At 37.6% G+C, this 27,993-nt stretch overlaps 2 protein-coding genes across 12 annotated transcripts in view; one reads left to right on the top strand and one right to left on the bottom strand.

The window, feature by feature from the left end:
• The first annotated feature begins 143 nt into the window (after nucleotides 1-143).
• ORC4 (origin recognition complex subunit 4) lies at nucleotides 144-20,738 on the top strand. 11 transcript variants are annotated; one of them, XR_003257305.1, is made up of 15 exons: nucleotides 161-243; nucleotides 3,598-3,669; nucleotides 6,272-6,348; nucleotides 8,035-8,125; nucleotides 9,512-9,587; nucleotides 10,005-10,090; nucleotides 12,233-12,281; nucleotides 12,843-12,994; nucleotides 14,753-14,926; nucleotides 15,276-15,362; nucleotides 18,176-18,284; nucleotides 18,916-19,011; nucleotides 19,090-19,122; nucleotides 19,207-19,428; nucleotides 20,431-20,519. XR_003257305.1 is itself a non-coding variant. In XM_026088980.1 (15 exons), the coding sequence occupies exons 3-15, from the start codon at nucleotides 3,613-3,615 to the stop codon at nucleotides 20,617-20,619; spliced, it is 1,311 nt and encodes a 436-aa protein (XP_025944765.1). In that variant the 5' UTR covers nucleotides 202-243; nucleotides 902-941; nucleotides 3,598-3,612; the 3' UTR covers nucleotides 20,620-20,738. The 11 variants fall into 11 exon arrangements, 8 of the variants coding, with proteins under 8 accessions (XP_025944771.1, XP_025944772.1, XP_025944767.1 ...); XM_026088980.1 differs by lacking the exon at nucleotides 19,207-19,428 and adding an exon at nucleotides 902-941 and having other exon boundaries at nucleotides 202-243; nucleotides 19,090-19,157; nucleotides 20,431-20,738; XM_026088986.1 differs by lacking the exon at nucleotides 19,207-19,428 and having other exon boundaries at nucleotides 144-243; nucleotides 19,090-19,157; nucleotides 20,431-20,738.
• A 3,155-nt stretch (nucleotides 20,739-23,893) lies between these two features.
• The window catches only part of ACVR2A (activin A receptor type 2A), a 66,303-nt gene continuing 62,203 nt past the window's right edge, over nucleotides 23,894-27,993 (bottom strand). Inside the window, exon 12 of the mRNA XM_026088978.1 lies at nucleotides 23,894-27,922. Coding sequence (XP_025944763.1) covers nucleotides 27,728-27,922 — 195 coding nt within the window. The 3' untranslated portion in view covers nucleotides 23,894-27,727. The remainder of the gene's footprint in view (nucleotides 27,923-27,993) is intronic.

Genomic DNA, 27,993 nt, shown 5'->3' with positions numbered 1-27,993 from the left:
CGGGACGTGCCTTCCCACAGGGCAGCGCGCGCGGCGCGCGCACCCGGAAGGAGACCCGGCCGAAGGGGGAAGGAAGTGCCGGGCGGGCCGGGGCGGAAGTGAGCTAGGGGGGAGGGGGGAGAAGAGGCTGGAGGCGCGCGGTCACGTGAGGGGGCGGGCGGCGTGCGCGGAGGCTGCTGGGAGCGCGCGGCGTGGGGGCCGCCGTTGCCGCGACCGTTGGTGCGGCCGTTGGTGCCGCCTGAGGTGAGGGCGGCGCGGGGAGGCCCCGGGGGCGGCGGCGGGTCCTGCGCGGTCGGAAGGGGCTGGCTCCCCCCTTCGCCCGGGCCCTCCGGGGAGGCGGGAGCCGGGAGCCGGTTGTTGCCGCTTGCAGCGGCGAGGCGGTTCCGGAGCGCGGCGGGCCGCAGCTGTGTGAGCGCCGCGCTCGCCGCGGGCTTTGCCGGTGAGCGCCGGGGCTGCGGGGCCCGGTAGGTGACGGCTGCTGTTGCCGAGCTGCCCCGCTCCGCCCGGGATTTGGCGGCCGGTCCGCGCCGCCGCTGCTTTTCCGTCGGGGGCGGCGGAGAGGGTGGCGCTGAGCCTCCTCCAGCGGGCTCCCAGGCAGCGTACAGGGGTCGTGGCTATTTTTCAGTTGAAATCTCGCCTGTTTCTGTAAAACGTGGGCGTCGCTTGGTAACTGGTCTTTCCGTATAACTTTCTGAACCGTGGTGGGGGGGAAAAATGTGAACAGGAATGTTCTTCTTCCGTTAATCTTGTTGCTCTTGCACGTCGGTTTGAATAATCTAATTGCTACGGTTCTGCTTTTCCAGCCTTTTGTTTGCAGCCCTCGCGCTCCTGCATGTCTGCCCCCACAATGACTACTTATTTATTTATTTATTTATTTAACATCTGCTCTGGCCCTTTGCAGGTGTAGCTGCTGTAGGAGGTCACTGAACACGGCTGTTTAGGTAGTGCTACAATAAATGCAAAATGGGTTGCAGGGTGAAATGACTATGATAGTGTTAAGCTTAAATTGTTGCAGAGCAGGAGTCTTAAAGATTAATAAAATTGGAGTTGGAACTTTTCAGGTCTGATATCCAAGACTGCATTTCTGTTTCCCTACTGAAGATTGTAAAAGAAATGAGAAAACTTTGCTGCTTTGCAGAGTAGTAGTCACAAGTGAACATAGTCTAAGGGTCGCTCCTATTTCTCTCAAGATCCTCTGACTTGTCACCCCACTGAGTGCCATCACTGGCACTTTTGCAAGGGTTTCTTGACTTCTTGGGAAAAACCTTTTAATAACTAGTAATCTTTATGAAAACGGGTATCAGTGATGTTATACCTTAAAATGCCATGCAGTGAATGACAACCTTTTGGATGTTTTTTTACAAGTGGATTGGTTATCTGTGCGCTGAACAGGTGACTGGTTTGTAACCTCATGGGCATTTTCAGGTTGTGCTGCCATCTCTCCTGAATCAGTCCTACATTTAAAGGATTAATTCTTTTTTTTTTCTCCTTCTTTCACTAAGACCAAAGATGACTTGAGATAACAGAGGGATTTGAGCTATTCATCACTAAGCCTTCTGGCAAACAAATTTTTTATGCTCTACCCTTCTGTAGTGATGATTCTAGTTTGTTATCTTTGTGGTGCAGTTGAAGGATCGTCATATTATTCCAATTGGCATTAACAATTTTCCTTATATTTGAACCACAATTTGTTTTTGCTTGGGTATCATCATTGTAGACAAAAGAAGCATGGCTTGAGGGAATGAGCATGTTTAAGATACTTGGTGATATTTTGTAGAAAAAGTGTATTACTTTGCTGACTACCAGGAATTTTTTGACTATCACTTACTAAAGTTCTGGAGCTCATGCTCTATTTCATATATTAAGCCTTTTCTGCTGAGGTTCTTCATGGTCCTGTGATATTTCAGCATGTTTTTTAGGGAGCTCAAGTGTTTCAGGTTATGTTAGGTCATATTTTGGAGAGTTTAGCTAAAGACACATAAGTTTACTCAAATGTATTGACATGGTCACAAAAAAGTACCAAGCAACTTTCTTGTTTGTTTTTTTTGTTTTTGTTCTGAGTATTTTATATGTCACTTATGAAAATCATGACTTACCTCTAGTATTGTTTAAGCTTTTATTGGTAGAGGCAGGGGAAAAGATCACACATCCTTTTTAGAGCAGTGAGGCAGAAGTAAGTACATCTTTAACTATAGGGCGATGATAGATGTTTACAAGAAATACTGCTTAAACAGGGCTTCCTTCATTTCTCCTGTTCACTTACTGAGGAACTTCTGAGTTGGATCAGTTCCCTGATTTCACTGCATCAAGGCACAAGTGCTTTCTGTTGGCACAAAGAAGGGGTATTGGTTTTTTCAGACTGACACTGGTTATGAATATTTACTCATTAAACTTCACCCCCCAGACCCCATACATTTGAGTTTAACAATGACTAGGAGAAACATAAGAAAACATAACAATTAAATTACCTACAACCTCAGTAAGTCAAATATGATCCATTTAATCGCTCTAAAATTTCTGCATAGCTCTTGCTCGCTGAAATGATCAATTTAGACTTGAGAATTTACCACGTGTGGTGTTTCGGCCAAGATTCTTAGCCAGGAGAAAAGACACTGGGTTGAAGGACTGCAGAAGGCTTCAAAATAGCCTGTATGGAGATATACATACATACAGACAGACATATATGTACACACACACACACATGCACACATATATAAAACTTTCTGTATTTCTGGAGACACTGTGGTTATTCCTTTCTTCCACTCTCCCCAAGATAATTATATTAGTACAACTGCCCTATATGAACATAAGCTGTACCAATGTAAATATGGACAGCCAATTGTTACTGTAAAGAAATTAGTTATCATGGCTTAACATGGTGCCATGTGCTTATAGCATGTTTCAGCTAGGCTGTAAATGCATTTTCTTAAACTATTCTAAACTTTATCAAAATGACCACAATAGATTTTGTAGTTAGTAAGCGGAGAAGGTGAACATATGTGACTTGTAAATACAACTTACTGAAGAGCATTGATTTGATTGTTTGAAATAATCCATCTAAAGTCGGTTCCCATCCAAAGAGTTGGAACACACTGTAGAATGAAGTGCAGTTGTATAAGCTCTTGGGCTGGTTCTGTGCAAATTCACTTTGTGTATAACTGTGCTGTCTTAGTAGACTTTGGCACGTCATTCACAGACACATTATTGCCTTTATCTTAAGTAAGAGCTGTCTAGAGAAACCTGGAAGTCTTGTTACTCCGATATCAGTTACATTAGGCACTTTTTGTTTGCATTGCATTGCCAATATATTAACAAAACAAATGGAGTTCAGAAGTTGTGCATAGATAAGGATTTTGTCTCCTCAGAAATGATGTAAAAATTCATTCAGTGGTTTTGTTTCACAAGTAATAAGATAAACTAATATATCTTTTTCAGTCAAGAAAAAAAGTCATTAAAACTTAAGTTCTTACAAATTAGCAGTTGTCCTGTGTTTACAATGCTAAATTTAGTCTACTAAAATTTCAAGTACAGTTTCTGACTAACATGGAAACCAAAGTAATTTAGTGCAACTGTTTTATGTTGTCCTTCTTATTTAAGGTAAAAATTTCTGCAATGAGTAAACGTAAGTCAAAGGAGAGCAGCAGTGCAAATGGAGAATGCATTTCACAGGTTAGTAACATCTTCATTGGCTGGCTTTGGCTTGAGTTATGAACCTTTTCCATCCTCTGTCATCCTTATAATTCTGTGTGTTTTCAAGAGACCAGTAAAAAGGCGCGTATAGATACTTGATAAAATTTCTAGAGAGAAGTGGTTTTTGCATCTATGTTCTGTATTAATTTCAGCTTCTCACCTGGTGTTTGCTCGTTTTAACTGTTTCAGTAATGATCTAGTTTTTGGAGTGTCTTAAAAATGCTAAAGGACAGTCTTATACTTTGGCAGCCACGTGTGGCAATAGATTATAACTTGTACACAAAGAGGGTTTTTTTTCTTACTAATGCAAGGGGTGGAAGAAGTTTGAGTATGTAGTACATCTTAGCCTTTTCTCAGACTTGGACTAATCTATCACTGTCTGATCAGATCCTTTATTTTCCAGTTTGTAGTGTGAATCAGAACCCAGATAACTTTTGCTTTTTAAAAGGAATAACCCAGGTTAGGTAGGACAGTAGCTGCCTAATCAGGTTTCAGCTTTGTAAAGTTTGTTTGTCAGATTTCTCAAATCGGCCACCTAGAAGCTGTGATGTGTGTTGTGGTGTATTACCTCTGGTGTGCTGCAGTGATTCTCTTATGTTTTAATCTTTCCTTTGTCTATCTCTAGAATGCTTTTAGAGTTGGAAAGTCTTTTTGCTTGTGAATGGGCAATGGTGACTGTTCAAACTTTTTTTTTTTTAACAGAGTTAATCTGGAAATTAAATCAATAGGACTTTAGTAGAAGAGAAAGGGACTATGAAAAATCAGGTAGACAAGCACAGCTGGTGTATTAAAAAAAAAAATTCCTTTCATAGTGGAATTGTTACCAAAATAGATTTTTAATCTTCTTCTATCCATTATTTAGACTTACTGAAGAATACTTGACAAAGATGGAGGTTATGTGGGTTTATTTTTAAACCAAACACCTAGAGCTTGTGGTGGTAATTCCATGATGAATTAGAAATTAGCTAAAACATTAGAAATAACATATTTTCAGGATACTAAAAACCTGCTAGTGATGAACCCCATGATAGTGACTGGTGAATGTTAATCAGCTAAAAATGACATAAAGAAATAACTACTACTTAGGATCAGAGAAACTTGGGAAGCTTCAGAAAGACCTCAAGATCTAAATAGATGGTAAGATAACTGACCAAACCTAATATTGACAAAGCCATTCTTGAAATAATTACTTCAGCTTTTTAAAATGTTGGCTGCTCAGTTGTAGTTGAAACGCTATTCTCTATACAGCATTAAAATGCAAACATCTGGTGTACATTACTGCCTCCGTATAGGCTTACCTGGATAGCACAGCACTTTTTTTTTTCATGATTTCAGCAGAAATGAAAAAGGATGCAGTCGAGGTGCAACTGAGGAATGTAGAGAAAAAACATATGAAGGGGAAGATTAAGGCAACTCAGATTATGGGGATGAAAAAGTAACGTCATAGATATGTGTTGATGATGATATAGGAAAGAGTTAGACTGAAAGGCCAGATGTTAAAATGTGATTTTAAAAGGAAGATTATTTCATTAACAGTTTGCAATTTAATCTCTGCAATTCTTTGCTGTGACACCAAGCATTTAAATTGGACACCAATCATTACAAAAGGATGGAGTATTCAGGTATAGCTTATATGAGGGGCAAGGATTAGTAGCAGCCTAGTCCTGTAAATTATTAAAAATCGGGATTCTCCAGTCTGTGTGCTGTTGGTTAAATGGTAGGAAAGGTATGCTATGATGCTAAAGGTTTGCCATTTTGGAATGTATTGAAGATACAGTTTTAAGTAATGGTTCTTCTTAAAATGAAAAACAGAAATCAATGCAGAAATATATCTAATGATATTCCAACAAATCTATCCAAACTCATAGTTAAAATACTGTATTCAATATGCAAGTTGAAGGACTTGAGGAAAAAAAATATTTAAGTTGCTTCATACCACTTCATTCTATCCTTTGTAAGAATATATTAGCTTGGTTTCATACAACTACCTCTTTACAAATTGTAGGAACAAAGTGTTTGAACTGAGTCTTCAAAGAAACTGGAAAAACTGTTGAAAAAAAGAGATTTGACATTGTTCTGATGTTTGAAGGTTGTAAGCTGCAACTTTGTGTTATGGCTGATGCAAGAGGTGTATCCAGGGAAGATTTTTTGGAATAACTAAGTGGGTTATTTTTCTTATTTAAGTTTGCTAGTAAATGTTTTCTTGTCCATATTACACAATCAGTTAGAATGCTGAATAAGATGAACTACTGACCTAATTTTGGCAGCAAGTATAACATCTCTTTGAGGGTGAAGGAAAGAAACTGTAATAGAAGGGACCAAAGACATACATCGCTATCACTGAATTTTCTCTTTTCTGCTACTAAGTGTCTGTTAAATACTGTGCTTACTGCAATTTTATTCTTATTTTCAAGACCTTATGTTGTTGGTGACAGTTAAAGCTTACATGTTATAGAATGGTTTCAGTGCCACAAACATGCATATTTTTCTGTCATTTTACCTGTAGTTATTACTTTATTGTTACATGCTAATGTCTGAAGCACCAACCATTTTTTTTCTGAATCTTGCTCTATATCAATAGGTACAAAGAATTTTACGTGAAAGATTCTGTCACCATCATGCTACTGGAAAACCATTTGGGATTGAACACCAGTACAGGTGAGTAAGCAGATTCATACACTTTAAGTTTCTACTTTAACCTCAATAGAAAAATAATCAAGTAAAATACAGAATTTTCTGCTACCTCTAGTTTTTTAAATTATACACAGACTTAAATGACTTGAAATGCAATGCTTCTGAAAATCGTCTCAAACTTTAATAGGTTTTATACAACTATTACTTGCTATGTAGTGAAGCTCCAAATACCAAGTTACTTGTCCTTGTTTTAAATATGCAATTCCTGAAATGTTTTTTTGTAGCCTGGAAGATAGTCTTCAGTGCATATTCTAAGCCTATGTTTAATGAGCTGTTCAAGCAAAAAGTTAAATTATCCTGTTGTGCATGTTTATTTTTACTTCAGATTTTCCACTGTTTGATTGGATGTGTTAGAAGTAAATTTGAAACCCTGGATGCCAACACTGTATTTCTCTAAGTAGTCTTGGAGACTCACGTTTAAAACAAGTCTATTTCTCGGAGTCCAGATGTAAAAGTTAAATAGTTGGGGAGACAAGACTTATTTTAAATCTTAATGTCTGCGTGACTGGGTAGTGGCAATAATACTGTCTTAATACTAATATCTTTACAGCTATAAGGTAGAATTCTAAAAGTAACCAACGTATCTCTAAAGAACTTGAAACAAATTGATTAATATTTAAAGTAAGGATAATTTTTTAATTTAAGTTAAATCACTTGGTGTGAGCATTAGTTTCCTTTCCCTTAAAGGAAGGAAAATAATATCTTCCTTACTTTTTTACTATATTTCTTTTATCTGTCTTACATGCAGATCTCATGTAGACATGTTTAATATAGCTTTGAGAAAGTGTATTTCTGTGATGTTGGTATGTTACAAAACAAGCCAGTGTTGATGAACTATGCTGGAGAAATGACATGATGAACTTCCCAACTCTTAGTTTTTATTTCACAAGATATATCAGGACTCTTTGCTGTTGTTAGCTTTCAAATAGTAAGCAAAAATGCATGCATTTGCTACAGCTGTTCCATAATCATTTTATCACTGCTTACAAGCACTTGTGACATGTGAATGTAATGTATTCTAACTAAAAGTTTATTAAATGCATGTATTTGTAAATGTGTAAATTGGGAACGTCAGTATTTTTTTTTATAAATATTTTGAATGTGGTATTGGGGGACAAGTCGTTTATGAAGGTCATTTAGAGTTATTAGTTCCCTTCTTCAGGCAGGTAGAAAATACATATTTGAAAGAAGTTCAGTATTGCTGTTATGGTTGACAAGTTTTGAATAAATGATTTAGCATATAATCAGTTTTATCAAGATTGTCAAAATGAATACATTTCACTAGAACGCTAAATTCCTATTGGTGTTGAGGCTTTCCTTTGACATATTTGCCATAAACTAAAGTGGTATCATAGAAAACAGTCTTTTTAGTCTTAATTTTTTTTTTTAAGTCCTTTCACGGTGGAGAATTGCAAAACTTCATGAATTAGTGATACTCTTGAATTATGCATGTTTTAATATTTTAAAATATTTCAAGTAGTCTAATCATTCAGCCTTTTTGTACTTTATTGTATTACATTTTGCATGCCATGAGTGTTGGCTCTGAAAGCAAGTTAAATTCTCTTGTGTTCTGAAGATTCTTTGAATTTTCCATAGTTTCAGTGAATGCTGTCTGGTTTGAAGTTTAACCTACTGCTGTTTTCAATACAGACATCTGCTAGAACTACTGAAACGAACTACAGTTCATGGAGAAAGTAATTCTGCTCTCATTATCGGACCCCGAGGATCAGGAAAGACTATGGTATAAACATGTATTAAAAGTTTATACAAGGTCAAGTTAAACATGAGGTAGATTACCTCATTGAAATATTTGGAGCTTTTGGAGCTGAATTTTTCTCTCTGTGCCTGTTTTTAAAGAGATCATGTTAATATTGTTAATATTCAAATCATGTTAATATTCAAATTGTGTATTAAGAATATGTGATTTGAAGGCATTTCAGTGGTTTCTTGTGAGGTAATTCTATTGAATAACAATATGGAGAAATCTGTCTTCTATCACTTCAAAAACTTCAGAAGATTAGCTACATAATAATTTTATAAAATGTAAAGAATAGAATAACTTCACGTGCAGTTACGAAAACTGGTACCTGACTAACCTCACAAGGGCTTGCAGGAGCTTGTATGGCTTTGGAATCCTTTGCATGCCTTCACCAGATTTTATGACATGCTAGAGGTGCCTACTATATCTTTTAATTCATTTTATCAGAACAAGTTGCATTTGTTTCAGTTTTTAGTATTCTTTCTGTGAAATGGCTACGCTATCGATTCTGCCTTTAACAGCTTTTCTCCTCTTATAGTTTTGTTATGGTTCTTGCCACAAAAGAGTTCATCTCTGCAATTATAGTCAGATTTTGCTTGATAACTCTTGAAAAAGTTAACCTGTTATCACTATTGGGTCTTCTCTGTAAACATGACTGAAAAGGCATCCCAAAACTTTAAGGGAAGTAGACTGTGAGGAGTGCCTTTCTACATAGCTGTTACATGTAGGGAACAGTCTTAATCCTATTTTAAACATGCTAGAGAATATTGTTACCTAAATTGCTGGGAAACAGAAAATTCTGTGGTAGTTTTAGTTTGCTTATAGTAAGTATAGGTTTTGTATTCTAAAGGGACCCATTCTTAGTTGTGGCATGTGAAGTGATCACATCAACTTAAGTGTTATATTAATATAATATTATGTAAACACTTCAGTCATTTATGCCTGCATTAGTACTATTATGTGGTAAAAAGGTTATTGTGAATGATCATCAGTGAAGCTTTGGCAATGAAGCTGATTATTATACTAGCTCAAGTGACAAATTCTGTCACCTCTCAAACTGTTAAAGCTTTTTTGATTGAGGTAAAAGTCCTAGATATTAACCCAAAAGTTTGGTGTCTAAAATACTAGAGGCATTTTTATATTTCTTTCCCTAATAGTTCCACAAAATTAACAAATGTTATAGCTACAGTCATGATACTGAATGTGAAGTTGTCATCTTAGTGCTTTTGTCTTGAAAATACTTAAAAACATAGTTCCCTAACAAAACTGCAAATATTGTTTTCTCTCTGATGATATTAGTTTGTAGATTCTTCTTACTGTTAATACATTAATCTTGTCATAGAGAAATTGTGTGTTCTTTTTTCCTAGCTATTAAATCATGTCTTAAAAGAGCTCATGGAAATAAAACAAGTTAGAGAGAACCTCTTGGAAGTTCACCTGAATGGCAAGTAATACAGCATTATTCAAATGTTATGTTACATTCAGTTGTTATATATTCCACATACTGAACAACAGTTTTGCTCTTCAGCAATTGTAATGAAGTCTCTAATATGTGCACTTATTTTTCATTGTGCTCAACAATGACTTCCTTTCTTTCTCTCTATATAAAGACAACAAGTGTGCTTATGATGGCTTTTTTCAAAATGTTAAAAATCTTGTTCAGTTGTGAATGAATTGCTTGAAATAATATTTTTATTACATATGGAAAGTTACAATCTAGTCTTAATTTTAAAAATGCCATAGTTTTGTAGGGCTGGAAGCTGAGAGAAGCTTCTGGATATGTTTCTATTGGCTGTAGATGTGGCCTGTTGGAGTAAAGGAGAAGAGCAAGTTCTTCATTAAAAAAATCATTTTGTTTCAGGGCTTTTGCAGACTAATGATAAAGTGGCCCTGAAGGAGATCACCAGACAGTTACACCTGGAAAATGTGGTTGGGGATAAAGTTTTTGTAAGTATCAGCTTTTATTTATTTCCCTCAAAATTTGCCTAGAAAACTAGCTTTAAAGAATTGCAGCTTGTTGAGACTGAACTGGCTTTGAGCATTTATTAGTAAAATTGTGATGTTTTGGCTCAGTTTTCCCACAGCTTTCTGCTTTAAAATATATAGCAATTGATAGCTGTAAAGAGCTGTAGTAGCATTTACCTATGAAGACCCTGGTTTCAAAAACACTTCAAGCCTGTCAAAAAATACTTGTTCTACAGAAGTGCTGAACATGGCATTTTGCTAGTTGAGTAGTATTAATGCATCCTGATACTTTTTCAAAAAACATTAGTTTAAAGCTAATGTTAAAAAGAACAAAGAGGGGGAAGTCTCTAAATGAAAAAATATTAAGCATTTCAAAGAGACTTCTTTCTGTCTGGCCAGAGCTTTTTAGAAACATCTGCTTTAATATTTCAAGACAAAGAGTAGGCAAGTTAACCCAGCATCTTTAGTATATTTGAAACCTTGTCTAAATTGTCAGGAAATCTATGCAGATCACTGGGTTCCTAGAGCTCTCATTTTACATAGGATTTTTATTAAAATACTTGCTTCTGTAGACCTTTTCCCAAAGAAGAAACCTATTTACCTTAGTTCTGAAGACAGTAAAGAGAATAATTTAAGTGCTTCAGATTGAATTTCAATCACTTGAGTTCAAAATAACTTGGGCTAGTGATCTGCTGATTTCTGAGCTACTCTGGTTGGTGCCTGTTATTCAGTGGGTGTCCTTGAGAGGCTATCTTCTGGTGTGATGGAAGATCATTCTGAGCATCACCTGCTCCTTTGCTCCATGAGATTGGCATAGGTGCATAGTTGTGAGCCATACATGATACGGATCCAGGTGGGGAGAGCAAGGCTGTAAAGGGGGAGAAAGATGAAATTTCAGTAGATATGAGGTTTCTTTCCATCAGTTGCATTTAGAAAGCTTCTAAAGGAGCAAAACTTTCCTGCTTTAGGTAAGAGAAACCAGAGAAGTGGGAAATAAGCAGTGTGGAATACAAGATGAGTGGTCGGTTATAGTTATTAAGCTTTATTATCTTTTGGAAATGCTTGCTGTGTTTTGATTTCTTGAGGTCTGAAAATAATTGCGCATTATCCCAAATGATTTTAGATACAGAGAATGGAAAGCTCTTCCTAGTGCTGAGCTAAAATTTTCCCAAATACAGGTGTAGTGGAAAGGAAATAGCAAGTATTTCAGCATAACCATTTGAATGTGTTCTCTTTTCATCAGAGAACTAGGACAACCTTTCAACTTCTACAGTTCCGCTACCAAAAAAAGCTACAGACAAAACTGGACTTGGATACGTGAACTTCCCCTACTTTTTTTTTCCTCTTAACTTTGTTATTGTGGCATCCTACTTAAAACTCTTAAAGGCATCTAATCCCTTCTGCTGCACACATGCATGGAAACATACTGTTTTGCAGCAATGTCCTTTCTTCTGACCATAGAAACTTTTTTCTTTCTAAGCTTCTGCAACTTTAGTTCAAAGACTTTTAAATTGGTTCTTCTGTCTTCTACAATATGGCTTGTGGTCTTCAATTATAGCTACTTCCCGTCTCTTTGTAGTACAACTTAGAGTGGGTAAATGAAGTAGGATAGTCATATCAATTCATTGCTTTCTGTCATGAAGATGTGTGATGCTTCCATCTATCTCATAATGTTGCAAATTTAACAACTGCTTATTTAGCATTCTCAAGGGAACACATTGTTAGGTGGCAGTTGCGTATGTGTAAACAGAAAATTAGGTTTGCAGTAGCTATTTATTAGACTTAAATGTGAACATACGGTTATGAAAGGGGAAGAAAAAGGAAAGATAAAGCTACCAGTGTATTTGGCTTATTGTAGAAGTTCTTCTGATCACTAATTTCTGCCTGTCTGAGGCAGATAGTTGGGGGTTTCAGGCTGAAAAAAGTGGATCAGTGTGGAGTTAACCTCTTCTAGTAGGCAGAGAAAACTTGTGATTATACAGCATGAAGTAGCATTGTAAATTTTTGAATACAGCCTGTTTTTTTAATAAGGAAATGGACTTCATTACGTGCCTGAACTTCGTGTAGTCATATAATTCTGAGAATAACCCTGAAAACTTATTGTGAAACTTCTTGTCTATTTAGGGCAGTTTTGCTGAAAATCTTGCGTTCCTTCTTGAAGCTTTAAGGAAAGGTAAACACACTACCGGCCTCTGTTCGGAAATAATGTGTTTCTATTTGTCAGTTGACTGAAAAATTAGCATATCACGCTTCTTTCATCTATTTTTACATCTACAGTTTCTTCATCCACTTGTATAAGTGGTATAAGGAAATCTTGCTCAAGAATGTATCGTGGTTGCAAATCCATGCAAAAGACTTGTAATACTAATCAGATACAGATCTAACTTAAATGATGCCATGAAGACCTGCATCTGATAGTCAGCTATGAAGGACGGGTTCTTTTATCCAGATTGTACCCATTAAAAATAGCATTTTTAAAAACTGGCCATAGGAGTCTGTCTTCCTTGGCACTCAGAAATGATGTCTGCCAGAACAGTACAAAACCTCATCAGTTTTTCTATGTATTTTTCTTTTTAGTATTGTAGCAGTGTGATGTGAAAGAAGGTACTAGCGAAATGGCTAAAAGAAAATATATGAACTGGTTAAAGCCTAAATATGTAAAAGCTGTAAAGATAAAAATTTGATCATGTAGTTACCACATCAATGATCATAACCTTTTAAATTGCTCTCTCAGGTGATCGAACCAGCAGTTGTCCAGTCTTGTTTATATTGGATGAATTTGACTTGTTTGTTCATCACAAGAATCAGACGCTGCTGTATAACCTCTTTGATATATCGCAGTCAGCCCAGACTCCAGTAACAGTTATTGGACTTACATGCAGACAAGTAAGAAATTGCTCTTTCTTGTTGAAAGTTTTCAAATGTTTTTAAGAGACTTCTGTCTTAATTGGAATGTTTTCCCTTCCCCACTCCTGGAACTTTACTTAATTTACTAGGAGATTTTTCTCAATTATCTGTTTATCAGACTCTTGAATTAAAAAATTCTAATTCAGTGCTGAGAGCAAACTTAGATGACCAAAAAACTGCAAAGCCTTCAGTTTTACTGCTGAAAAAGTTTTACATTTATAAGGAGATGAAGAACCGTTGTCCTGTATTAGCACAGAAGAGCCATATCTGTCAGTGTGGCTGTCTTGTAGTATACTGTCACTCTGCCCTTGAAGGGGCTCCTGGGCATTTCAGTTTCTTGGTCACCAGTTGGTAAGAACAGACTTGAATTAACTTAGTGTTCCAATCATTGTTCTGAGGTTAAGGGATGTTTTTAAGCAAACATTTCAGTAGAGCGCTTTCACTGTAATATTAGCGTGTTCAAAAGGGATTTATGATCCATGTTAAACTTGCTGTGGTTTTTATAATGGTGTTGTAAGGAACTGTGGACAGACTGTGTGTATACCATGAAATAATTGCTTTCTAACACTATGGGAGGTGATACTTGATAAAAATGACACTTTTTCCAAATAAAGTGGATTGGTTGTGAAGATAGCCAGGTTATGGCAAGAACAATAATTAAAAATCTTTCATCAGAGCCTAAATCTGGAGTTGGTTGTGTTTGAGTGACATTTAGCTGGGCAAATTACTAGAAGTTAATAGTGGGCTTTGGTTTTGATCAATCAATTACAGACTTTTCTTTTGCTTCATTACTGTCCTGAGTGTGGTATTCTCATCATCCATAATTTAGAATGTTTTATAGTGCACTGCTTTTGAATCCAAATAAGGTAGAGTCTTCAGAGACTGTGCCACGGTTGTGGGGGTACCTGTTGCTTTTCAGGTTTCTTTGGAATTGGCATTTTATCACTGATATCCTGTTGCATGTGACTTCTAAATAGAAAGGGGAGTTAATATTTGCACTGTTGGTGCTGTATTTTTTGGGGGAAAGATTTCAGTATTCTTAACAAGACTTTTTTATTGCAAGTGAAAAAACAACAAAAGAACTCCAAACCAGAAAGACCCTCCTCAAAATCCTAGAAACAAAGAGTATAATTATTCTGAATAGTACTTCCTTTCTCTAAATGGACAAGTACCACAGCTTGCTGCTTATGCCAGTGTATTGCTGCCTCTTCAGAGAAAAGTAAGCTATTCTCTGCTCTCTGCAACAACAATTTGATGATAGACTTGCTTAATTCTGCGTGATGATCTTCAAAGATAAGTATTGGCTCTTAAGATTTTTTTTTTTAACTAGATTCTTTCAGCCTGACAAAAGGCATGAGAAATGACAGCTGCCAGCCTACGTATCTACTAGACAACTTGTCTAGAGCCATGATAGGCTGGAACATCTCGGCTGCAGACCCAAATAACTGAAATATTCACATAATCTATGGAGGAATTTGCCGAGTATCCTAGCAACTAATGAGCCTGTATGTGTAGTGCACCCATGAGTTGGGTGGATGGCTACTTGTTAGGCATTTTAAGGCATGTCAGCTATAATAATGAGCAAAGGTCTCGTCTTGTTAGAACACCTGGAACCTGAGAATGTAATAATTATTTTTTATACTATTTACTTTTTTAGTGCAGTCTTTTCTAAACTAAGAAGTAAGTGTGTCTGCTTGTGTGTGAGGTGTTGGTTGTTTTTTTTTTTTTTTTTTAAAGGATATCCTGGAACTCTTGGAGAAGAGAGTAAAATCAAGGTTCTCCCATCGACAGATATATTTGATGAATTCCTTTGATTTTAAACAGTACATTAAAATATTCAAAGAACAGCTTTCTCTTCCTGCTGAATTTCTTGATGAGTCTTTTGCACAAAAGTGGAATAATAATGTTCAGGTATTTAAAGCTCTTTATACCTTTTCTAGGTAAACTTTTAAAATAAGACCAGTTTATAAGTATGTAAAGTTTTTACCTAACATCAATATTTCCTTTCACTATTTGAGTTTGATATTGGATAAATCAATTGTGACATGGAATCTTTGCTTAACTGAAGTCTGAAGATACAGTTAGATGACAAAAAAGACCAAAAAATTAAGATTACACGTGAAGGTAATTGTACAATAAGTTGAGTTCTTTCTGGAAGTTAGCTAACATACTTTTTCCGGGTGAATAAGAACTGTTTTGCTGAGAAGATTCAAATGTTGCTTAATGGTGTGAGGCGTTTATTTATTTATTTATCTTTAAGCACCTCTCAGAAGATAAAACTGTGCAAGACATGCTGCAAAACCTTTTTCACTACAGCAAAGACCTGCGCTCACTTCATTTGTTGTTGGTATGTATTTAGATGTGTGTATAATATCTTCTTGGATTTACAATAATGTGTAAACATCACGTGTATTTTTCAAGTCAATTATCAAAGCTGTACTTGAAATTTCTTTTTACTGATCAGGCTTTTGACAGTATTGTTCCTTGTATTGCTTTAGGTTTTCCTCAGTCCGTCTTTATTAATGAATTTGACTTGCACTGATTTTTATAGCGCTTACTTTGTGAGGGTTTATTTTTCAGTTAAAAATGGTGGGGTTTTTGGACTACTTTAAAATAACTTTTGCTTAGTCTTTCAATTTATAAAGCAAACTGTAGGTTGCTTTATGTCAAAACATTTTCTTTCTGAGATTCCTTTTGGTTGTTGCTGTGTCCTGAAAACTGCTCGCACTAAAAATTACTTTTTCTGCATTTAAGTCTGCTTTTTTTTGGCGCCAAATGCTTCTATCATTCTTCCTCTTTTATTAAATCTGCCACTGTAACTGCTGCTTCTCTGTCAGTGTCTTACTTTTTCAAAGTTCAATAAATTTTGGTGCCTTTTTTTTCCCCCCCCGTATTCTTGCATCTTACTATGCTTTGTGCTTTCTCCTCCTCCTGGTGTTGTTAGTTTGTTTTCCTGCTCAATCCTCATCTGTTTCTTGACCTGTTCTTGAATAACTCTATGCAGATATATGCACTTTCCATGTAAAAGTACTCTGTGCTGCTTTTAGAGTAACTGACACTTGCAGCTGTGTTGTTTGTTGTCATCACCCCTCTTCCTGCCCTTTTTTCCTAAACTGTTCTTCTTGCTAAGATACTTGCATTTATTGACTAGTCTGTCCTGGATACTGTTCAGTAAGAGTATACCCCTATGTCTGCGGTCTTGGTATTCGCACTAAGGAAATGCTTTTGTTTTCTGTTACCATTTCAAATTTCTTCTTGCACAGAGTAAAATCACCTTACGAGCTGTATTATTAGGTACTACTTTGTTTTCCAGAGATGGTTTCATAAATGGAGCAATTCATTTACCCCAGTTGCTATCCTGAATTTTTCTGTTACCATGATGCTAGTCCAGGAAATGTGATCTTAATCTTGAGGTGCTGGAAGCTCGAGGCTACTTGATTTCTAGACATACTGAGGTGGAAATTGCTTCTGATCTGTAGAATGACCACATTATCTGGTATCAAGAGCCTAGGGAAGCTTTCAAGAACTTTTCTTGGTAGCTTCAACCTAGTTCTCCTAGGGGAGAGCAAGGAGGCCTTTTCATTGTGTGAGGAAAAATTAGGCTGCTGCTTCGCTGTTAGCAGTGAAAGACGACTCTTCCGTATTCAGTAAGTAGGAGGTAATGCCAGCAGCGTGCTTCCTCCCGTCGCAGCAGCAGAGTGCAAGCTGAATGCACTGTCAGGCTTTCTAGAGGGTTGCATTTTTTTTGCTGCCTCCCTCACTAATGTCTTTTAACACAGTTAACACTAATGCAGTAACATTCATTACAGCAGATAGGTAACATATAAATAAATATCTTTAAATCCCTGTGTGCTTTTGTCAGTGTGAAAAGCCCACTATACCTGCCTGCTTATCTGTCACTGTGCGGTGCAAATACTCAGATTTTCATCTTGAGCTCTGTAGTGGGCTGTTGCTGGACTGTTTCATGTTTACAGCTTCTCCCAGCACTGAGCTCATGGTCTCCTTTTCAGAGTGGATATAGACTTTTGGCTTTTATTCTCAACCACTGAGTATGGTCACAGTCCGCTTTTTGATAGACCTCTGTTTACTTGAGTTGGTTACAAGCTGGCAAGTTATTTGTAGCTTGGCAGCACCTGATTCCGTCTCTGTGGCTCTAAGACTCTCTGGTTTCTAAATCCTGTCGAGAGGCTTCTCTGAAGAAGGCCAGAAAAAGAGCCGATGGCTATCTGAAGAACTTCCCTGAGCTGTGACACACCTTGAAGCTCAGAGGCTGAGGCTCAGAAATGTCATCTTCACCACGTTCTCAATTTCTTTCCTTTAGGAGGAGGCCTACTAATTCACTCTGAATTTATCTTGCTAATAAAAATACAGAGGTACAGATTTTAGCACTTCTGTAATTCTTTTGTGTTTGCTGAAGCACGGATAAATTGCCCCACAGGATGAATCTTCCCTCAGTGCTGAAAATTTGTATGAATCTGCCATTTGAACTGGTGGGAGAAGCTTTCTGATGGGCAACTTCCCACGATTTTGGGCGTGGGGGGAAATGGAGCTACCCTTGCTAATTATATTTTAGTATTTTAATTTTAAATTTAAATGTTTTTTCCAGTAAAGACAAGTGTGTGTTTTGTTTTATAATGCAAAGGTAAAGACCTAAAGCTTTAAAACAAGTAAAATCCACTGCAATGTTTCTACTACATAAAGTAGTTTATATATTTCCACTATATGAAGTTGTGAATAATCAGTAGCTTTGAAAGAGTGGTGTCAGAGGAGGTCAGGTAACTCTCTGTATTTATTAATTTGCATCTGTTGAAAGCTCGTTTTCTGTGACAGGTAATTGAAGATTGTTAAAGATTTGAATTGCAATTACGTGAGGTCGTTTTAGCAAATGTCTCGAGTAAATCTGCTGCATCACTTCCTACATTAACTGATATTCTGTAAACTGAGTTGCCTTCAGATACTTTGTCTGGAAAACCTTGCAGGCAAAATGTAGTTGTAGCTACTAGTTAGAAGGTTTTCAGTATAATCCTACTGCATGCATAGGGTTTATTTGTTAGTGACTCCAGTAGGTGACTCCAGGGGAAATGTGTTATTTTGTATTCCATCTCTAAGTAGAAGTATGTCCAGTAATTAGTAAATTAGTGTTTTCCACTTTATTTTTAGATGCTTGCTTTAAGTAATGTTACTGTGCATCACCCACTTATCACTGCATCAGATCTTCATGAGGCAAGCAAGCAGTACAGAATGGACTCCAAAGCAAATATTGTACATGGTGAGACTCGGGGTTGTTTGGTGGTGTGTCGGGACACGTCGGGGATTTTGGAACCTATACAGATAGTAAGAGGAAACAGACTTACCCTGATAAGGATGCTAAGCCCAAATATAGTAGTGGAAGGAATTACTTTGCTGACCAGGAAGATAATTTTTATCCTACTGCTTCTTTACGGCTTCAAGGTTTTACCGGCTTTGGTTTAGTCCTGTGAGTCTTGGAAAGCTCCCTTAGTGTTGTGGAGCTAGTTTCCTGTATCACTTCTTTAGCTTTGAATAGCAAATAATCTCTTCAAACTCATTTCATGACGTGCTATACAATAAGCTGTAGATTGTTTTGATGTGTCATGCTACACAATCTGTAATGCTGATTTTCTTTATACTTAAATTTCTTCTATTTTGATAGAAGCAGACCACTTCTTAATTCTTCCTTCAGATACCTGGAAAACTAATATTCTGCTCTTGTTTAGCCTCTTGAATTCAGGCACTTGGTTGCATCACAGAAGATACAAAACACTAAAATCCATGATGTCAGCAGCGTATCATAAATTGAGGATTAAAAATAGTACATGTAAACTGTTTGCATTTCTGATATGCTTAAGTGAAATATTCAGAGCTCTTGTCTTTCCCTCTAGGTTTGTCTGTCCTGGAAATTTGCCTAATTATAGCTATGAAACACTTAAATGATGTTTATGAAGGAGAACCATTTAACTTCCAGATGGTTTACAATGGTGAGAGAAATGCATTACCTTTACGTGCACAAGACCAGTTATTTTCCCTGAAGTAACTTTCTTTCCCTGTTGATACAGAATTTCAGAAGTTCATGCAAAGAAAGGCCCATTGTATGTACAACTTCGAAAAGCCAGTTGTCATGAAGGTAAACCCTAAATGTAACTTTTTTTCACAAACGACTTTATTTTTTCTAGCACATACATTTAAATAGTCAAATATAGTCCTAGAAGTAGGACTGGATGCTTCACGAGGAACAGAAAAATCTGCTCTTGGAATGGACGTAAAATCGGGTCTTTTGCTTAGTGCTGTGCTGCCCTCTGCTGGATAGTAGCTGTCCACTGGCACAAGCAGCTCACTTGCCAAACGACCTGCCTTGCGTGGAGTAGGAAGTTTAGGAAGAGGACTGGGCTGGTCAGGTAAATATCTACTTGTAAGAGTTTAGTAGCCAAACACTCTATCTCCATTTTATGGAGAGAATTCCTGATGCTTTCTGAACTCAGTGATTCCTTGTATAGAAAAGTGCTGCTTTAGAAACAGAGTAAAGACTTCTTAAATGGGCTTAACTAGCAATAATACTCGGGGTCAGTGAGAGTGACCGTATCCGAAATGCCTCGCTCTTCCAAAAGAGCGATTCCTGGCAGTGTGTATGTGTAGGTGTCTTCAGCTTGCTTGTCTGATTCTACTGTTTAGAAGTGATGTCTCCAAATCTTCATGCATTAAGGTTAGTTTATAAAACCTGTTTTTCTTGATTTAAGTTCAGACAGGTCTGACAGCTATATGGAATCGATGTGTAGTCTAGTATGGCTGTAAACCAGCAAATTGAAAAATAACCCTGTTGGTTACAAACTCAATGCTCGTTGGCCTTCTGGGCTACTGGACTGCTATTCTGTTAAAGTAATTTTGCCTAGCCTCTGTTTAGCGAGCTGCTCTTATGGTATTTAATCTTGTTCTAGCACAGTATTTGAACAGGTAGTCATGCAGATGTTAGGTTTTCAATTAATAAACCTAACCCCCATGACCAGCAACTCAGTAGTCAATAGTTTTGCTGCTTTTAAGCTGAACAGTTCTGATTCAACATTATTCAGTCGTGCTTAAATTTATTACAAGTGCCCAGAGTGACATAATTTCTAGTTTAACTGTTCCAGCTTGTATTCCCAAAGAACAAAGTCATTCCCACTCAGTTATATATACACACCAGATTTCAAACACCATTTTTTTTAATAAGAAAAGCATACTTTATTCAGCTCACATAGTCAATATGCTTTGAAATCTATTCAAAAGGAAATGGAATAAGGTAAAATTGAGCTGGCATTTAGCGTCTGTCGGGGTAGCATATCACAGATTATTCAAAATCAATAGTATAGCTGGGGAGGATGTTGCTTCCACTTCCTAATTACTTTTTGTTCTTTTGTTTTTAGGCATTTGAACACTTACTACAATTGGAGTTAGTAAAGCCTATAGAAAGACCATCTGTACGTGCTCAGAGAGAGTACCTGTTAATGAAACTGCTCTTGGACAATAATCAAATCATGGATGCTTTGCAAGCATATCCAAACTGCCCCACAGACGTTAAGCAGTGGGCAACATCATCACTTAGTTGGCTGTGAACTTTTTGAAACTAATAGAATCACTTGCTCCATTAAAACTTTTGGAGTTAACTCTACTCTAGAAGATGTTACTTCTACCTACAGCAGGGTGTTCCCGTTAATAAATTTTTTTGAGAGAACTGCTGGAAGCTTTCTGTTCTGTGCTTTGCTGCTTGGTTTGGGATCTGAAGAACTATAATCCTGTTATCTTCTAGTTGCCATAAATTAGATGAACTCAGTTTAGCTCAGCTCAGTGCAAATCTTTCCTCTCGCACACAATTTTGACTTTGTAGAAATCAAAGCAACTGCCCTTCTGCATTTCTTAACCTCAAAATTAAGGCTCCCTTAGCTACAGGCTTAGTGGCATAATACAGCAAAAGGCTGGGGGCTTATGCTGTAATTTGTGTCGTCTCTGAAGCACAGAGTCATTTCTAATGCAATTTAAGGCTGCCGCTTAGTGTACTTTCTCTTCTCCAATGTGTGACTTGAGATATAAAACTTCATTAAACTTCTAACAACCACAACTAGCTTTCACTGGTAAGTAAGTGGCATTCTTGTGCAAAGCGGCACCGCTTGCTCCACCCATGCTCTGTCACCACTATGACTCTGTTACTCAGCTATTTTATGAAGGGGAAGAGCAGTGCTTTTACATCCGACTTTAAACTGCAGAACACTTGCCTCAGTGTATAGGAGCAGCTGTAAAAGGTTTCATAGCTGTCTCAGTGTCAGAACTACAGGGGATTCCTGTAGAGTTAGATGGGCTTTACAGGAGTTCCAGTGAAGGCTTGCCTCACTAGAAGATAATATATAGAAACTTCCTAATATACGCCTTGAGAAGTAGGCACCTTTCCTGTTAAGAGGTCTCTTCAGTCTAGTACCAGTGTGTTAGGAAACGCTGTTTAAAGGCCAGTTACTTCACTTCTCTGGAACTCCTCCACCCTGCTTGATGACAAGCGCTTTAAATAGTAAGGGTCAGGCTGAACTTTAACCCTCCTGTTCCATGCAGAAACCGATGGCGTTTTTCTCTTTCCTGAATGAAGAATAAGTTAACTCACTCTTCCCTTAAAGCCTATATAACATAATATAGATTTTTAACAGCCTTATGGCCTCAGTCTGTCAAAAAGCCAAAGAAGTTTCACAGACCTTTGTTCATGCCTAGAAGCTCTTCTCTGGTTTCAATCAGAAGCTTTCTTTCCCATCCAAAAGGTTATTTATTTGTTTTGCTCTTAACTGCTTCATTAGTTTTAAAGATGTTATCTATACATTAGCACATCTTGAAAAGATTAGAGATATTTTTGAAAAGCAGCAAAATAGTAAGTAATGTAATACTCAGAACTTCACCGTCTAGTTCCTGTAACAGCTTATACAACTAGACAACATCAGACTATCGAACACTCCTGCAAATACATATTTAAAAAGTTTGTCAGATCAAATTTTCAGCAGAAGTATTTATCCAGAAAGCAGATTTATTCAGCCAATACATATTGCACATTTCAGTTTAGTTCACATAATTCAAGCTTGTCTTTTAGGTAGATACTTGGGTTTAAAAGCCTACTCCCTTTGGGGAGGAAAGCGTTACCTAACGCTAGCAGTGGGAAGGACATCATTGTGATTAACAGGGCTGATGTCAGCGTTTGATTTGATACAGAGTTTTTATAACAGTTCATTAGCAGGACCCAGACTGAGTAGCTGGAGATGAGCTGTAGGCCCAGCCTATTGCTTGCGGGAATCCAGTATGCCCGATTAAGTGGTTACTTCCAAATGAAAGGCTCGCATGAGTTTAACGTGAGACAAGCAGCTGACGCTTCCTGCTGGCTCAGGAATAAGCAGGTTGGGCTTTGTCCTGCAGCACTCCGGTGGACAGTCGCAAAGATGTGCAATGCAGAAGGAAGTCTGAAACAACTCCTTTGGCTTGTAACTCACTGAGGTGATAATCCTGTCATGGAGGTGATGATAGTCCTTCACACTGTGGAACAGCCCGTGCAATCCCTTCGGAAGCAGAAGGAATTACAGAAAATACAGGCTTGCATAACAGTGATGTAGCCTTACAGGGAAGGGTGGATTAAATTCATTATACCAACACCTCCCTCCCTCCCCCCCACCTTTGCTCTGTCTCTTGGTCCTGGGGGTCTAACTTACTAACCAGACACTTGGCACAGGACACGATGGGGGGAATCGCGAGGGAGAGAGCACGCTTATTCCAGCACTGGAAAATAAATAAATACCTTGAAGACTAACAGCGCAATAGTGCATATTCTGATAAGGTTGTCATTTACACATCATTACTCATTAAACCCTCCAGGCTGCATCCACAGATTAAAGTTCAATTTCTGCAGTCACTTGTTAAAAGTATTATTCTTGAAACTACACATCCAGTATATGCAGGAAATAAGATAAATTTGTAGTTTCACAAAATAATTGGGAGCTCTACCCGTTCTGGCTTCTGTATACTATCACTCCTATAAGGATAAAAACTGCAATGTCAATACAATAGGCAGGAGAAAAATACAGTTTTAACAGAATAACTGGTGCACCTTATCTGTGGATTTTATAAAACTCTGGTTGATTGAATTTAATAGCATTTTTAAAAGGGAGTGAGGCGACTCACTTGGAATTCAAGAAAAAGAAGGGAGGCTTGGCAGTTTCCGTCCAAGCAGCTTGGTAGGGAAAACCCATCTTCTGAATCCTGGCAGACGGCACGTTGTGCCAGGGTCCTCGCGATGAACAAATCTTGCAGAATAGAAACCTTCCTTCTTCCTTCACTTCACCAGAAATAAGGCTGTTGTAGAAGTGGTTGCTTTGCAAGTCCACGGAAAAGAAATACACAGTTGTTCATTCGACTTGTCGTCTGAGTAGATCTCTGCAACAGGAATGCTCGTTCCAGAGTGCAGAGAGCAAAGAATTACCAAAACGTCAGACTTCTTCCTGCCCCTGGTTGACCTGGGATCCTCCAAGCAGCACTGGCACTGCGGGAGCATATCTGGGCTCGGTGCTCTCCTGTAAAAGGTGCCTCACCCTCTTCGACACGCTACGCTGGTAAAAACTACGGAAAGGAATTGTGAAATATCCCTTCATGACAGGGAAGAGTGAAAGAGATGAGTCCTGCATCAAAATGCCAGCGATGATGTGGATTCTGCCTTTGCTTCGCTCCCAAATTTACAAGAACAAGGTCTTCCCTTCTCTTTTACCACAGAACATGTTATGCAGCTTGAAGATTGTTGCCTAACTAGGAAACAGGAGCTACAGGTCTCTTCTCCCAAAGTGTTAAAATTTGAAAAAAGGCATATGCAAGTCATAGTAGTCACATTTTTTATTTTAACTTTTTGGGGGATGGGGAGAAAGAGCATACATTTTTATTTGTACAATATTTAACAATCACTTTATTGAGGGCGGGGGGTTGGTTTGTTTTCAGTACTTGCAGAAAAACAGCAAGTACATTTTGACAGTAGTACAACAACCTGTGCCCAAAACACTGACAAATACAAAGAGTAAAGTTAAAATAATTGCTTACCAAAATCTTGAGAGGTAACAAATAGTATATGGACTGAAACTGCATAAAAAAAAAAAAAAAAAAAAAAAAAAAAAAAAAAAAAAAAAAAAAAAAAAAAAGGAAAAAAAAGGAAAAAAAAAGTACTGCTGGTTGAGTATCTGAGGTAAATGATGTTCCATCAAGGATGCTACTTGAATCATTTTGCCCATAAATCTATATTACAGCTTTCCACATTTTGTACCAAGTGTTCCTAATAAAAATAAATGCATTAAAAAAGGTTAAAAAAGAAGCTGGAAAAAGAGCAAACTGGTAACCCTATTTATTCTGTTGAATGCTAATATGAACAGGAAATGTCTTGTTACTGTCTGGTTATGTTTTAGTGAGCATACCAAAAGCTGGTATCTGAAGACTACACCGATTTTTTTAAAATCTCAAATCGAAGGTACGAAGTGGTGAATTTCAGTCCCGATTCTGTAGTTTCAGACTGCCACCGTGAGCGACGGTGCTAGTTCAACAACTCCAACAACTACGAGGCACGGTCTCCGTTCCGAAATGCTACGGTGCGCGGGGTGCTAAGGACAAAGTCGTCATGCAGTATGTGATACAAAAACCTCTTAGCTTCTAACACAATGTAAAAAGTAATGCAAGGCTTAAACTTCTGGTGAAGCCAAGAACTAGCGAATTTATGGGTTCTGTGGCAGTTACGCAGTAATCATTTAGGGAGACTTAGCTGCAAATGGAGAGCAATGGATTGGCTTTTCCTCATGAGCCGGAGTACGAGGTGACCCTTTGGAGCAGGCCCTAAGCGCACGTCCAGACCCACGTGCTATACGCCTAAGGGACATAAAGTGACAGCGGTCACCGTGTCTGCTAGTAAATAATGCCAAAGTATTTCCACTAGCATCAATCTTGCTTAATCCTGCCCTCGTTTACGCTTGTAAAATGCTGGCTCAGGTATTTTGACAACTTGCACATTATCTACATTTACTGCACTAGAAGTAAAACAAAAATGTGTATTAAAATGCCCTGCAAAACTGTTGTACCAGAACAGCTCAATGGATACTATTTTTACCAATTCAAAAGCATTTATACTATGAACATCTTTTTCACAGTGATACTAATTTATGCTGTTTAAAAATCAGAAAATTCTGAGTAGTACAATATTGAAACAATTAGGGATATCCAAAAGTGGTTTTAGAATACGAAGATAAATTATCTCAGGTTTTCTGATGCCAGGCTTTGTGACTGCTGTACATCACTTGCGGACACGAAGTGTATTAGCAACACCAAGAGAGTCCCCACCGCTTTGCTGCTAGACTCCACAGTAGCTGAAGTTCAGAGGATAACACACAGGCGATGCAAGTTTTACACATGACCAATTTTTCTATCAAATCTTGAGTAACGTCATTAAACCATCTGTACTTATTCCACTTTTGCTAGTAAAGGGGTTAAAACTCAATAGGAGACAGAAGTCTTCAGTAAAGTCTGAATGGATTCTTATTTGTTCAGAACTCAGCAGCTATTCTCATGTCCTGCTGTGTGCGTAAAACAATATCCCTGGACTGAAAATGGACTGGGAATGGAAGCAAAATGAAAATGTCAATCCAAAAAGTGGCCACAAACTACTTTTTTTTTTTTCTTTTTTAACCAAGCTGAACAAGTTGCACCCTACAGTACCAATAACCCTTCAGAGCAGGGTTCTTCTGGCTGTGTGAAGCCTTAGGCATAGAAGTGACAAACAGCAAGACAGACAGCACTGGGTGGTGTGATACACGTGAGCAACGTTGCTATACCTTTCTTCCCCTCCCTGCTAAGAGCATGCTCGCCTAGGTCTGGTTTATCCATAACGTCTCTTATTGTTCCCAGAGATTAAGTTCATGTACATGTAAAACTGAGTGTATCTTGTGGTTGTACAGATTAACGCTTTAAAGGTAACATTCACAGTGAGCTCCTAACAGCAACATTAAAAGCTTCTTTCAAAAGATGTCGGATGCATGGTTTAAAAACAAACAAAATACAAAATACATAGCATAGTACTAGCTATTGTTGGTTCTGTACCCTAGAGGTTTATAAAATTTATGTTACTTTGACATTTGTGTAAAGGTTAAGGATCAGCAAATAAATGTAGTGAAACAGTACTTCTGAAAAGCACTTTGGCACCTATCTACCAGCCGATTTCCAATTTCAATATAAGGCATGACTTCCTAAACTCTAAAATAATGTTGGAGTTGTGAAAGCAATTTCAATGTTTTTCCTTTTTTTTGCGCATCTGTGCTACGTACGTTGGTATTCGTTACCTCTAAATAGTCATTGCATATTTTAAGTTATAAGCATAACTAAGTTATCCCTGAAATTTTTAAGCAGTTATAATCTGAAATCTGTGGCTGTAATTTTTAGTTTGATTCGAGGATAAACCTATGTATCACAGACATTAAATAGTACTCCGGTAAGATGGTACCAAGCTTGAAGTAGAGTGAAGTTGCAAACCTCAAAGCAGAGTAAGGAATTTGGGGTAACTGAGCTTCCTGAGGTGATCCTGAAACAGCGATACAGAACCCACTGCATACTGTTTAGTGAAACAGAAAACACGCTAGGCAGACCTTTTCACAAACATAAATAGGAAAAAAGACTTTTTAAAAAAGAGTAAGAATTAAGAGCCTTCCAGTGTCATAGCTCACAGAAAATTAAAAAAAAAAGTCATGCTTAAGTTTTCAAATATTCCTCAGACACAGCAAACCTAAATAGAATTCAGTTAAATAAAGGTATGAGATATTCTGGGAAATGGAGGTAAGAGAAAAAATTTAAACTAAAACAGGAAGAAAATTTTTGTTTCAATAAACAGCACTTTTTTTTTTTTTTATACACAACAAGCTAGTACAAGAGAAGGCTAAAAACACTGCTTTAGGAATGGCCATTTACTGTTGGCATGAAGCATAGCTTACCCTTTTTAAATAACACAGTGAATTTGAAATACATCATTTACAAAACATGGATCAATTTATTATTCAAATTTTGTTAGTGTTGTCAATCTCATAATTTAGCAGAGGTGGAACTGAGGTATACCTTGTTGAGGGAGGTTAAGTAATACTTGGAAGCCTCTTTGCTATATCCCACTTGATTACTTTTGTTTATGTACACTGAACAGCAGCACACTAAACATTCACAAGCTGTGTCATATTGGCATTACAATAGTCATTTTTATAAACAACAGCAAATGCAATAAAAACAAGTTACCCTTTTTTAAATCTGAAATGAAATGTTTGATTTAAAAAAAATAACAGTAGTTCATTTAAGGAATTAGTCTCTTCTGACAGACATTAAGAAATCTGATGTCAGTTTTTAAAACACTTGATTAGCCAGTATAGGTCCATATTCTTCATTTAAGTTCCTTAATAACATGTTACCATTTCTCAGTCACATGTCCTTCAGGTGTAAGCAGGGAATGCAAAAAGTCTCATGGATCCATGTCTGGGAGGAGAGAGGAAGGGAAAAAATAAAGGAGAAAACACCTCTTGATGATGTTCCGAAGAGACTTACCATTCTTTTCACACAGAAAACAGTAATAACGTGAGCAGTCTCGTTAGATTTAGCAGCTCCAGTTAAGAGTCCGGTTGGTCAGTGACGTGACCAGTGCAACTATCATAGACTGGATTCTTTGGGAGGAAAGTCAACGTTTGTCACCATTGTGACCACAGTCACGATGTCCTCTGTTGTTATAATGTTAGTTAATTTTTGCATCTGAATAATCCGTTCTTCTACGCAGCCTGCTGACAACCTGGCCTCTGCGTCGTGATCCCAACATTCCTCTATCGTTTCGCACAGCATTGCCATTCCCTACAAGCAAGCAAACAAGCCCAACAATGAAGTAAAAAATAACAATATACACTTACCAGCAAGTTTTATGA

Source organism: Apteryx rowi, unplaced genomic scaffold, assembly GCF_003343035.1.
Source record: "Apteryx rowi isolate R43461 unplaced genomic scaffold, aptRow1 scaffold_8, whole genome shotgun sequence".
Taxonomy (NCBI): Eukaryota; Metazoa; Chordata; class Aves; order Apterygiformes; family Apterygidae; genus Apteryx; species Apteryx rowi.
This window is presented reverse-complemented; position numbering and strand designations above follow the sequence as displayed.

What these genes read in the sequence shown, in the direction of transcription:
- ORC4 (XM_026088986.1), top strand. Translation starts at nt 3,613, where the DNA reads ATGAGTAAACGTAAGTCAAAGGAGAGCAGCAGTGCAAATGGAGAATGC. An exon ending in GAGGATCAGGAAAGACTATG is followed by an intron (nt 8,126 to 9,511) that starts GTATAAACATGT and finishes CTTTTTTCCTAG; the next exon opens with CTATTAAATCATGTCTTAAA. An exon ending in CAAAGCAAATATTGTACATG is followed by an intron (nt 18,285 to 18,915) that starts GTGAGACTCGGG and finishes CTTTCCCTCTAG; the next exon opens with GTTTGTCTGTCCTGGAAATT.